The sequence below is a fragment of the Macrotis lagotis genome, chromosome 2, assembly GCF_037893015.1.
Source record: "Macrotis lagotis isolate mMagLag1 chromosome 2, bilby.v1.9.chrom.fasta, whole genome shotgun sequence".
NCBI classification, from domain to species: domain Eukaryota; kingdom Metazoa; phylum Chordata; class Mammalia; order Peramelemorphia; family Peramelidae; genus Macrotis; species Macrotis lagotis.
Window position 1 is genome coordinate 343056026 of NC_133659.1, and position 13228 is coordinate 343069253.

Here is a 13228-nt window from a genome sequence, read left to right on the forward strand (position 1 = left end):
ATAAACACTTTCTAATGCATCTGTGCCCCAGGAAACCCCTGAACAGGGCCTCTAGTTTCTTCATTCCTTGGCACCTAGGAGGTGGTCGGGATCACACAACACTTCTTCCATCTCTCCCCCACCCCCTTTTAAAAAGGGTCTTCACAAACAGGGAGGCCATCATTAGACTTTATCCCTGAGGTAGCTGTCCATCAGTCCTTTTCCAAGTATACCTGAAAGGTAAAAATATCAATCCCTAGTAGTTATATGCACAGTCCCACCCCCACCCTACCCTGGGCCATGCCCCGTGGGGCTCCCTTGGGGCTTCCCTTGATGTCAGTGTCTGAGTGGGGGGGGTCCTGGGTATGCACTGTGATGGCCTCGAGGCTGGTTTTTCCAGGCACAGTCTCCAGGGTCTCTGGGATCTCAAGACCCTCCTGCATCATCTGTCAAAGACACCCAGCAAACACTGGATTCAGAAGACAGGCCCAAGAAAGGGTCCACCAAGACTGCCCCTCCCCATCCTGCCTCCAGCAAACTCCAAGCACACAGACCTGGATCTGACTGTCTTGTTCTTTTGGGATTGTCGACACCAAACTCTCCAAGCTTCCGTTTGGCACAGTCCTGGCAGGCATTCCCTGGGGGGGGGGGGGGGGGGGATATAGACACAGATCCCATCCCATGAGCAGAGCTCCAAGGGGCTCCATGCCCCTCAAACTTTGTTTTGGACCTTCTCACCAGCCAGCTTCCGGAGAGTTGAGGGGACCTCTTGGGTTGCCTTGAAGCAAGGACTAGGACTATCAAAGGGGCTTCCTCCCCCCCTCCCCACCCAGGTCAAATATCCCCCAGTCCCAGAGGGATGTCCTTTACCTAACAGCGTTGTACTGTCCACTCGGTCAGCATCTACAAGTGAGAAGAAACATTCCGTGAGTCACGGGGGCCTGGATGCTGTCCATCTACAGTCCCCACCTTCAGAGCCTGGGTAAGAGAAGCTACCCCAGCCCTTCGGACCCAGCCAAAGGTACCTCCCCAGGCCATGTGTCTCCCCTCTCAGGGACCAGTTGACTGCCTCTCATTTCTTAAGGGTGAAGGCTGAGCTAGGGAGGGAGCAAGACTGGCTAGACTCTGAGCCCCTCACAGCTGGGAGTGGGCCCCCTGTTCAGAGGCTGCTGTGCTATCTGGCAAGAACCCCCCCCCTCCCCTTTCTGACACTGGAGAACATGCTCCCAAGGAGAAGCCAGACAGAAGGTTCTTTCTTCTAGGCCTGCCCTCTCTTCCCTCCATCCCCTCACAACCACTTTTGTTTGGCTATAATGTCCAGCCCTCCAATTCCTAGGTTAATTCAACTCCAACAGATGTGAAGGTTTGGCATTAGCCAGAAAAATAAACCAAATCAAGCCATGACACAGAGAAAAGGGAAACCACAGAGGGCCCCATCACCAGGTCAGGGAGGGAGGGAGGAAGGAGTGGGCAAAGACAGACGGACAGACAAATGGACAAAACTATTCAGAGTCAAAGTGACCCAACAAAGGAATACCCCCAAATTCAGAGGGTACTAAACAGGACCTGAGGCCTCTCTGAGAAGAAATGAGACCAAAAACTTGAAGAATCAAATCTAAGCCTTTGAAGAATCAAATTCAAGACCAAAAACCCTCCCAGAAGGCAGAATGAGAAGAAGCTGGGGGATGTTGTCATTGTAATATTTTCAAAGTGGCCAATGCAGGAATGAATGGGTTTGCTTGACAAGAGAAAGGTTTGGATTTTTTTTCCTTTTCCAACAGGGAGAGGTGAGAGAAAAATAAAATTTTACTTATAAAAAACTAAAAAGAAAAAAACCAGAGTTAAAAAGAGAAAACTTACATTGGAATCCCTAAATTCTTTAAAAAAATAAAGACTAGATACAATGCAAAAAAAAAAACCCCAACTGCCCAAATTAACAAAAAATCAAAGTACAAGGTAAAAAAGTGGACTTCCTAAAAGTCAAAGTCCCAAGAGTGACCAAATCCTGCAACCATACATAAAGAAGCAGACCAAATATCAAGGAATCACAGCCAAGATCACATCAGGCCTGGCACCTGAAACTAAAAACCAAAGATCTTGAAATAATAGTAGTCATTTCTGCTGTCTATAATACTGCAAAGGGAAAAAGAAATGAACTTCTCACACGATTTTCTGGTCTTAAAAAACTAGAGTGGAATAGGAAGTTTGACATAGAAACACAAGAGTACAGAGAAATCTAGAAAGAGTCTTAACTGAGAAATAAGGAGGAGCTATATTATTTCTCTTTACATGGAAGAAGCTCCATGTTATCACCTACAGAGTTTGATGCAGGAGGGAATCAGGCTGGGAGTGTCAGGGGTGGGATGACTTAGAGAGTCATCCTGGGGAGGGAAGAGTCCCAGGCAAAATAAACTTGTCAACCCTGAAGCAGGGGTTGGGGGGGGGGTCTAAAATAATACGACTCAACAATGGGGGAAAGGGATCCTGGGTCACATAAGCTAAAGCACAAAGGGAGTTAAAACAGCCCAGTCAAGAAAAGGCAATGACAAAAGCACATCCCCATCCCAGACAGACATAGGTACATAAAACAAAGGTACATAAAAGAGATGGGGGGTTTTGGACCTGGACACAGGGTGGATTCATTCTGCTTGACTTTGTTACAAAGGCTTTTTTCCCCTCTCCTCCTGATTTGTAATTGGGAATAGGGTAGCAATGGTGAGGCTAAAAAAGAAAGAAAAAAAGAGGGCCAATATAACAGAAGAGACAAAGGGAAAGTTAAAAGGAAGCTTAGAAAAAGCAGGCACCTCTAGAAGTAATAATGCTGCTTTTTTTTTTTGGAAAGAAGGGTATGGAGGCAGCTACGTGGCTCAGTGGATAGAGCACTGGCCTAGAAATCAGGAGGACCCAAGTTCAAATCTGGCCTCAGACACTTAATAATTGCTTAGCTGTGTGACCTTGGGCTTAGACCCATTGCCTTAAATAAAATATTTTAAAGGAAAGAAGGGTAGGAAATGGAGCTTTCGAGTGCTGCAAGTGCTTTGGCTTCCATGTTCCACCATTTGCCAACATTGTTAACTCCAGCACATCAGCCCCTCCCTGTCTAACCCTCTCTGCATCTCATGAGATGCCTTCCTTCCAGTGCCCTCCAATCCATCACAGGTTTGGCCAGACCTAGTGTCCTCCCCCCGATTTTACAAAGCCCTATGTTTGCAATTCAAAGTGGAAAGTGCCCACATCTAACTCCAAATCACTTTCCCTCCCCTTTGCAAAACATCATTCACACAGCTGTCAAAATGATAATTAATTATATGGATCATAAGAGCAGATCTAGAACCAGAAGGGATCGAAGAGACCATTAACTTCAACCCAATCATTTTTACAAATGAGGAAACTGAGGCACGGGGAGGCGAATCCGAACCCTGTTTCTGATTCCAGTTTAGCACTATAACCATATCAGGTCAATTCTCTGGCCTCCAGGATCAACACCATGTCTTAAGCAGAAAAACTAGCCTTCATACCATTGTCTGAGACATCCAGACCACCCTTCCCTAGGCCTGGGCTCTTCCTTCCTCTGGCCACCTCCCTCCCTGTGGCCGTGTCCCAAGGGTTCCGGATTCTCTTCCTCTCAATTACTCAGGCTGCCTTTTCACATTTGTTCACCTTGAGAAAAGATCTGTTCCTCCTCAAGGACAAGAACCGTTGAGACTAGAGCTGGATGACTAGCACCTGGCCCAAGGACTGGCACACACTAGGGACTCAATAAATACTCATAAACTGAATTTAGAGAGAGTGTACATCAGGCAACTTTGCTTGCAGTTCTGATTTGATTCACTATTTCATTTGAGGAGAAGGGAGGGAGTGGAGACTTGTGCTTTCAGTTCACCTTGGATTTCAATTCTCTAAGCTCTACCCTGCTCCCCCAACCTCTCACCCCTCCCCTTCTTCCAGCCCCCCAACAACTAGCCTTCAAATTGAGAACTGGCAGGACAAACTAAGGCTAAAGGGATCTCGTGCCTGACAACACAGTGATGTCAAGAACTTATCAATACCGACACCATTCAATGCAGTGCCAGGGACTCCTCAAGTTCGAGGAGACCACTGAGCCCTCTCAACATCCTACCCCCACTCCTCTATTTTGGTCGGAAGAATCCGAGTTTGGGGTTCCCCTGAGTTGGGGACTGTTCCCCAAAGGTGTCTTTGACCTCTTTTGTACAGATCAGAACATGCCACCTTGGGCCACAAGCTGGCCTGGTCCTAAATGCCTGTATCCGAACACTGTGGGCTGCTTCCAAGGGACTCCTCCATCCCACCCTGCAGCCCCTTGGCTTTCCCAGACACATGGACAGACACAGAGAGAGAGGCTCTGCACACCTGGACTCCGCTGTTTGCAGATCTGAGCAGCAAGATCTTGCACATATTCAGGGAAGTGGTCAAAGCAGTCCCCATAGGAGACAACCTTAATGCCATGCAGAAGCATGTCAGCCTGGTGCTTGAAGAAGTGGTCTTCATCCTCCTTGAGCACCACCATGAAGTGCTCCAGATCCACCTTGTCCTGCACAGAGTACAGGAACAGGGCTTGGAATATCTGGTCCCTCAAGGTCTCGCCGCAGCCCATAAACAGAAAGGATTTGGTCCGGTACAGGTTCTGCAGAACTTTCTAGGAAGAAGCAGAAGCAGCAAGAGCTCGCCGCAACTTACCAGATGAGAGCAGTTGCCTGTTTGCCCCTCCCCCAACCCCTCCTATTCGCTCTGGCTCTCCTCCATCCCTCTCCTCCAATTTTCAACCAGGTCTAACTCAACTCCCACCTCCTACAAGAAGCCTGGTCAGCCCCTCTAACATCTAATGCTTTCCCTCTATTCCCGTTTATCCAGTATTTAGCTCATTTTGTGGATTTGCCTCTTTTTGTATTTCCCAGTGCTGAGTGGAGTGCTGGCCCCCAAATGTACATCTCAACAGTTTCTTGAAGGAAGGAAGGAATGAGACAGATGGAGACGCCTCCACCATGGCAGCAGACCTAAAGCCACAGAGGCATATGGCCAAGTCTGTGACCTTTATACATCCTCCCAATCCTGGGGACTCAGGCCCCCAAGGACCCTTCCAGCTCTGACCTGCTAGTTCTACAACCAGAAAATTCCCAAGCTGCCTAAATAGACACCCAGGCAGCACCTTTGAAATGCCTGCTAACTCACAATCTGGGTCAAGTCACCCAAAGCTCAGAAGTTTCATTCTACTCATCCCTAAGACCTATTTATTTCACAAATCTCTAGGACTTCCTTGAGCATATCCTCTTTGCAGGGCTGTCATTTTGCCCGGCCTTTTCCATCTTAAGGATTTAAGGTACCCTTCTGCAGATCCAGATAAGGGGCAGTGGCTTAGATATGGCAGCAATGCTGGAGTCCTCATGGTTAGTGAAAACCACAAGCCAGCTCATCATGTTTGGAGGACTTTTTTTTTTTAGCTTAAAAAATCTTCAAAATTCTCAAATTTAAATTTAGGAAAAAAAAATTTTTAAAGTAAGTATTAAAATCAGATAACATAGGGAGAAAAACACCAAAAATGGGGGGGGGGAGACCAAAGGAGGTAAGAATGGGCCAGAAAGTACCAGGTTAGCAGATTAGCTGCCCCCCCCCCAAAAAAAACCATCCAAGTACCAACAGTAAAAGGTGATCTCTTTCTAATTGATAAACAAACCAAATAGGTTGGGACAGAGACCAAAAAAGTGATGTAGAAACACTTTCCCACATGGGCAAAAGGAAAAAAAAAGTCACAGGACCAGGTTTCTGTCAAATTGCTCAAAGAAAATAGTTGCTCTGGGAAATGAAGCAGCAGAGACTTCAGGGAGGGCACCTTTGGGTCAGTGCTCAAGCCCAGCTGGTTTATCACCTCTCCGCTATTTCTCTAGGGACCTGGCCTGGCCTGGCCTGGCAGGCCCTTCTGCTGCTGAGGCCTGGCCAGATCAGCCCAGAAGGACCCAGATGGACCATTCTTCTAGGTAGAGTTGTTCTATGTCCCCATTGTCCAACTGGGGAGCCCACCTGCTCTGGACCTAAGCTCCAGGAGTGGGGGCAAGGGGAATTCCAGGCAAACTAAGCTGGCCTGGGTTTTGGAGGGAACTTGGAGGCTTTTGCCCTTCTGGGAAACACCAAGCTAAAGGTTGGCAGTTGGCAGTGCCCTTCAAGTTCCTCATTTTACAGATACGGAGGAGTGCACCAACAGAACCGACTCCCAGACAAGCCCTATGGATAGGATTGTACCAACACAAGCCATTGAAGAGAGGGCTTTTCCTACCATCACTTCTGGGTCCTGGGTTACATCTTTATATCCTGAAGGATCCAAAACCATCCCACAAGGATCTGTGTATAAGCCATGGATATGAAGAACACCATACTTCATGTGTCCTTGGGCCCACTGGAGAACCTGCCAAGAAAAATCTAGGGTTAATCTTTGCCCCAAATCAGAACAGAAACACCCCAGGGATCTCACCAGAACCTACTCATCTTCTGTCTTGAGCTCAACTTAGAAGTTCACTGAGAGCTTCCTTAAAGGATGTACTGCTCAATGTTCTCAGGGACTTAGGCGCCCCTCAACCCTGCTAGGGGTACCCCAGAATCACAAACTTCTGAGACTTGGCACAATCATGCCCTCCATAGCATCTCCCCAAGAGGCAAACCTGTCCCCTCATTCTCAGGCAGAGACCAAGGCAGTCTTCTAATACCCTGCCACACAACAATCAGTAGTTCCTGGGGCTCCAAGCTTCTCAACAGTGCTCTGCCTGTCCCTTTGGGGATTAGCTCATGGAACCCGGAAGAGCACTAGACATATCAATATCCCCAATACTTCATTCATGTGACACCAGCAAGTCCTCAGCTCCACTCCCACCTCAGCTCCCTTACCCAGTCAGGGAACCAAGAACATAGGCCTTAACCATTGTGTGCCTCTGTTTCCTCTCTTTATTTATTAAAGAAACCTCTCCAGAGACTCCTTCAAATGACTCCCCAGGAGGACCCAGAAATCTTCAAACAGTAAGAGATGGACAAGAGTCAAGAAAGCCCCAAGATGCATTGGAGAGCACCACCAAAATGTGCCCAGCTCTTGCCAGGACTACCTCCTCAACTGTGCCTAAGTCAGCACAAGGCCATGACACCCTCAATGCAGCCCAATCCTCTACAGGCCTTCCCTGAGATTCTGTGCCGAGTTGCCAGTATGGGGTCTCTCCTATCAAACGGGAAGCTTGCTGAGGACAAGGCCCCTGTTCTGGCCTTTACTTGCATCCCCTCTGCCTAGTGTAGGGCCTGGGACATAGTACAGTGCCCTTAATAAAAGCCTAACTTGTTGACCACAAGGATACCTGAGATTTCCTGGGAGAAAGCAACAAACCATTGCCATATTTGGCAAACCTATTCTTATTCCATACCACTGTACATATTTATCCATCAGATTCTTTGTTAAATTGGTTTTTTAAAACATACAGATCTATGACAATTAATGATAACTTCACGGTCTTATACTGGAAAAGACAAAAATGAACCAAAAATATTAATGGTTCCAAGGCAGAAGAAAGGAGGGCTCTTGGGAAGGTAGAAGGTGTGGAAGACGCGATACCTCTGGTTCAAAATGTGCTTGATTATACATTCTCTAGTTAACAGCAAGATTGACCAATGGCAGGATGCCCGGTTCCTAGTCAGATTCTGCTACTAACTAGCTTGGTGAAGCTCTGCCAGCTGTCAGACCTCTCTGGATCTCAGTTTCCTTCTCTGTTAAAGAAGTCCAGAAATCCACAGGAGGCAACAAGCTTATCAGTTTGATTCCCTGCCCACCAAAGCTGAGCCCTCCTTTGCCTACGGTAGCCTGAACAGATGCCCTAAGGGAGCTTGTTCTTCCCGACCTTGGTTTTATCTTTCAAATCTAAGGACTCCATTGGTTTGTTCTGCTGCTGGCCAAAGATCTCCAGCAGGTTGTCGTAATTGGTGGTGAGCACCATGGTTCCCCGCTCCATCAAGCTGAGGATAGACTGCAGCACAGTAGGGTTCTGGATATGCTGCTCCAAATTGTCGAAGACTTCCATTAAGCAGTCCTGGAAGAAGTTGGGCTTGGTGTCCCCGGTGCGCTGTGGATGGAAAAGCAATGCTGTTCATGACCGAGTGTCCACAAAGGACTTTTAGCACCCACGGGCTTCCCTCTTAGGGCTGGCCAGGATCACAGAAGCCATCGAAGGCAAAGTGATTTAGCCTGGGTCACTCAGTCAGGGTCCAACCTAAGAGGCTCATCTTGGCTGTGACTACAAATTCAAGATTCCCTCCATGGAATCCAACTGCCAGCCAGAATTCCTTTTCAGCTTTCAGGTGACATGCACTAGAGAGCATCCATGATCCCCATACCAGGCCACAAACAGCAAGGTGGCATTTCATGTTTTCCCTGCATAGCTGAGCGAACTGTCCTTGACAATCCCAGCAAATAGCAGAACCAAATCCCAGTTCATGTTTTTGAAAGACAGCCCCTGATGCCACCCATAAAAAGTGGCTTTGGTTTTGAAGCAATTCCTACAGAGAGCCTCACATAAAGCCTAAGAAGCAGATCAGAGACCACAGAGACCAGGGCTCATTGTCTCCCCCCTATGCTCTTGGACAATTCACTGACCCTCTCTACACCCCAAGCACCTAAGACAACATCACTGACCTGCATCAGTAAAGAGTTTCTTCAGCTGAGAATTCCCCAATGAAATCCCAGGACCTGGGCCAGTCCCTAGCCCTGATGCTGATGGGAAAAAACAGAAACGCCTCCCTGGAGAGACGAAGTGAAGGCAGAGGGGGACATGCCACACACTGGCTGGGATGCACTTTACACACGTTCTCTCACCAGAGCCTCAGCACCAGACACCTAATGGACCTTCCTGTACTAGAACCTTACCGGTGACATCTTTCGGATCAGGTCGTGAGCAACCACAAGCAGATCTCGGTCTTTCATCACTTTCTTCCGGAATTCTGCAACATCTCCTGGATGCAGGACCTCCAGCTGCTCTGCCGCTTCTAGGACGGCCTCAATGCAGCTCCTCCAGGAGCAGAGGGCACGGATGCCAGGGGCCACTGCAGCACTAACACCCGTCCCAATGACCAGCAGAAGGTCCTGGGGCTGCTTCCTTACCAGACTTTTTAAAAATTTCCTGGTGGAAAAAGAGGAGGACAGAACAAGAATCTACCTTTTAGAGACAGCCCATGTCAATAAATGACAGTAACCTACATCCTCCTCATCCCTTCCTCACATTGTGGGTGCTGGGGTACCTCTGCCCATCTCGATGGTAAGGTCCATGCAGAGAAGGGACCTCCTCAACAGTTCTGTGACTGCCTGGTACTAACTACCATCTCTGTAAGAAGCACCCCTAAGTTTGGTGAAACAGATCATGGCCGGACCCTCCCAATCCATCTGCCCCTGACCTTTCCTTACCCCTCTCTCCCCCAAAACTCCATTCATTTGGATTCACTCCAAAGGCCTTCTTGCTCTGGGCTTCTAGGGAGGCACAAGGAAAGGTGGGCTCTCAGAGGGGGCTGGGGTCTCCCTACCACACTAATTCTCTAAGAATATCTCTTCCTTCAATTCCTCATTTTTCAGGTAGGTGGTCAAAGGCAATTTTCTTCTTCTCATGAGCCCTCCTGTGGACAAGGGGACCACTGGAGGAGGCCATGCTAACACTTGTCATCTCTTACCTGGATTTCTGTTCACTTCTATTTGCTGTCTTTTCTGCTGACTCCATCTGTAAACCCTGTGAAAAAGAAAACAACATCAGAAGCCCAGCTGAATTCAGTCACCACTCTGGAGGGCTCCATAAATAGACTCAAAGTGGTTACAAAAAGGTCTCTGTTAAATGCAAGTCCTCATCTCTCTTCTCAATTGCTTTCTCTCTCCATCAAGGGCTTCCTAAGCTAAGCTCAGGGTCTGGACAGCCTGGGGCCAGCAGCTCCATTCATACCACATGGGGAAAAGGGGATTTAAAGCCAGACCATAAGAACCTGGAAAAGAGAAGGGGGAGATGTTTCCGACTTCAAGCACACCAAGGGCTGTCCTGTGGATTCTAAGGTCTCAGGCTCAGTCTCAGAAAACAAACATCAGACCCAAAGATGCCAACAGCAGGGGCAGATCCAGGCCCATGACAAAGCAGCGGCAACTTTCCAACCAGCCCGAGTGTCCAACAGAGAGGATGCTCTCTCATGAGAGAAGGTTGCTGTGAGGGGTTCTGCTTTTGGCTCTAGGCTGGACAAGGTCAACTCTAAGGCTTCCTTGGAATTCAGAGGTTCTGGGTTGAAGACTACACAAGGCACCACATCCATCATCCCCCAGCAACTGCCAGTCAGTTTTCTCATCCCCATCTCTCCTGGGTCTTTATGGTCAAGAAGACAGAAGTTCAGAGTCATAAAGTCAGCTAACAAGCTTTTAGCACTGGGTAGGGGACTGGAGATTGAGACAAAATGAAAACAGTCCCATCCCATCACAAAGTCTGCATTTTCCCCACTTAATTTTATTTTTTCTAGTCACATAGTTTCCATTTTTGGAAGATTTTGAGTTCTTCTGTCCTTCATATCCAAGACAACAAGCAATATGACATAGGTTATATATGCACAGTCACTGTAAATATATTTCCACATCGGCCATGTTGTGAAAGAAGAATCAGAACCAAAAAGAAAAACTAAGAATTGGAAAAAAACAAAAAACAAAATTTCAAAAAGTGAAAATAGTAGATTTGATTAGCATTCTGGCTCCTCCAGAGTTGTCTGGATATGAATATTTTCCATCACAAGTCGTTTAGAATTGTTTTGCCTCGCTTCACCACTAAGGAGAGCTAAGTCTATCATAGCTGATTATCGCACAGTGTTGCTATGACTTTGTACAACGTTCTACTGGTTCTGCTCACTCGACATGAGTTTGCCTCAAGTCTTTCCAGGTTTTTCTGAAATCCACCTGCTCACCATTTCTTATGAAAGAAAATCCCTTCACATTTAAAAACCACCACTTTTTCAGCCCTTCCCCCGTGGATGGGCATCCCCTCAATTTCCAGTTCTCTGCCATCACAAAAAGAGATGCTGTAGATATTCTTGTACATATGAGTCTTTTTTCCCTTTTTAGGACCTTTTTGGGAGATCTCTTCAGGGTACAAGTCTCATAGTGGCATTGACCCAATTTCTACTGGACTCAGGGAAATACGTGATTTTCTCTCTTACATTCCTTCAATGATTGTAGGCCCCTCGGCCTGCCTCCTGGGGGTCTGGCAGAGCTGGGGGGCCCACTTCCACAAGGCTCATGTTGAGGTGGCAAGGCCCAGCTATTCAGAAAGCACGTGCCGCCAAGGAGCCCAGGCTGGGCCCAGGGCAGGTCATCTCCCCTGGCTCTCTCCAGGCCGGACCTGGGCATCTCCTCCCCTGGCTCTCTCCAGGCCGGGCCCGGGGCAGGGCATCTCCTCCCCTGGCTCTCTCCAGGCGGGGCCTGGGGCAGGGCATCTCCTCCCCTGGCTCTCTCCAGGCCGGGCCTGGGGCAGGGCATCTCCTCCCCTGGCTCCCCCCAGGCCGGGCTCGGGGCAGGGCATCTCCCCTGGCTCTCTCCAGGCCGGGCCCGGGGCAGGGCATCTCCCCTGGCTCTCCCCAGGCTGGGCCTGGGCTCGGGGCAGGGCATCTCCCCCCCTGGCTCTCTCCAGGCCGGGCTCGGGGCAGGGCATCTCCCCTGGCTCTCTCCAGGCCGGGCCCGGGGCAGGGCATCTCCCCTGGCTCTCCCCAGGCTGGGCCTGGGCTCGGGGCAGGGCATCTCCCCTGGCTCTCTCCAGGCCGGGCCCGGGCATCTCCCCCCCTGGCTCTCCCCAGGCCGGGCCCGGGGCAGGGCATCTCCTCCCCTGGCTCTCTCCAGGCCGGGCCCGGGCATCTCCCCCCCTGGCTCTCCCCAGGCCGGGCCCGGGGCAGGGCATCTCCTCCCCTGGCTCTCTCCAGGCCGGGCCCGGGGCAGGGCATCTCCCCTGGCTCTCCCCAGGCTGGGCCTGGGCTCGAGGCAGGGCATCTCCCCTGGCTCTCTCCAGGCCGGGCCCGGGCATCTCCTCCCCTGGCTCTCTCCAGGCCGGGCCCGGGCATCTCCCCCCCTGGCTCTCCCCAGGCCGGGCCCGGGGCAGGGCATCTCCTCCCCTGGCTCTCCCCAGGCCGGGCTCGGGGCAGGGCATCTCCCCTGGCTCTCTCCAGGCCGGGCCCGGGCATCTCCCCCCCTGGCTCTCCCCAGGCCGGGCCCGGGCATCTCCCCCCCTGGCTCTCCCCAGGCCGGGCCCGGGGCAGGGCATCTCCCCTGGCTCTCCCCAGGCTGGGCCTGGGCTCGAGGCAGGGCATCTCCCCTGGCTCTCTCCAGGCCGGGCCCGGGCATCTCCTCCCCTGGCTCTCTCCAGGCCGGGCCCGGCGCCTCTGGGCTCGCTGCAGCCCAGGTGCCCCCGGGGCCGCCCAGCCTCCTTGGCAGCCCGGGGGCTCCCTCGCCCCGGCCACGGCCCGGGCACTGCCCGCCGGCGCCCGGGTGGCTCCGGAGGCCCCCGCCCCGCCCTGCCCTCACTCACCGGGGGGTGCGCGGCCGCGGGGCGCCGAGGCGGGGCCCGGCCGGCGGCCCCCTGGGCACCGGGGCGAGGGGCGACGGCGGCAGCACCTGCTCCCCTTCCTCCTCCTCCTCCTCCTCCTCCTCCCGGGGTCGGCCCTGCCAGCCCCGCATCCGCCGCCTCCGGCCGGGGGCGGGGAGGGGGCGGCGCCGGGCCGCGCCGCTCTGGCCCCCGCGCAGGCGCACTTCTCCCGCGGGGCCGGCGCGCGCGCCCAGGGACCGCCGACGCGCAGGCGCGACCCTGCCTCGCGAAAAAGGCCGTTAGAGCGGAAAGGCGGGCTCGCGGTCACTCTGCCGCGCAGGCGCGGACCCCGGCGCGGAGGGGGAGGGGCGCGGGCTCGTGCTCGTGCTCGCCGCCGCCGGCCGGGGAGACGGGAGCGGCGCCGGCGCCCACGCGCAGGCGCGGGACGCGCTCCCCGCCTTCCTCCCTCCCCACGCAGGCGCGCCCGGCACGCCGGAGGGACCCGGAAGTCGAGGCGGAGGCCGGCGGGCGGGTGCGTCACGCGGCCTTCCGGCGGGACTCGGGCTCCGCGCGCCGGAGAGTTCCGGCCCCGAAGGGGCCCCACGCGGGCGGGCCGCGCCCCGGGCTGCCCGGCAGAGCCGTCCGGCCCGAGGCAGGGCACGAGCTGGCCGTGGGTGCGCCCG

General features: G+C 52.3%; 1 protein-coding gene across 4 annotated transcripts; it reads right to left on the reverse strand.

Annotated features, from left to right (window-relative positions):
- Positions 1 to 284: 284 nt before the first annotated feature.
- FAM118A (family with sequence similarity 118 member A) lies at positions 285 to 12780 on the reverse strand. 4 transcript variants are annotated; one of them, XM_074227300.1, is made up of 10 exons: positions 12549 to 12780; positions 9682 to 9737; positions 8888 to 9140; positions 7866 to 8087; positions 6269 to 6397; positions 4351 to 4636; positions 2602 to 2700; positions 850 to 882; positions 534 to 617; positions 285 to 425 (listed from the first exon to the last, which is right to left on the reverse strand). In XM_074227300.1, the coding sequence occupies exons 2-10, from the start codon at positions 9726 to 9728 to the stop codon at positions 406 to 408; spliced, it is 1173 nt and encodes a 390-aa protein (XP_074083401.1). In that variant the 5' UTR covers positions 9729 to 9737; positions 12549 to 12780; the 3' UTR covers positions 285 to 405. The 4 variants fall into 4 exon arrangements, with proteins under 4 accessions (XP_074083401.1, XP_074083399.1, XP_074083398.1 ...); XM_074227298.1 differs by having other exon boundaries at positions 4351 to 4531; positions 12549 to 12630; XM_074227297.1 differs by lacking the exon at positions 2602 to 2700 and having other exon boundaries at positions 12549 to 12630.
- Positions 12781 to 13228: the final 448 nt, after the last annotated feature.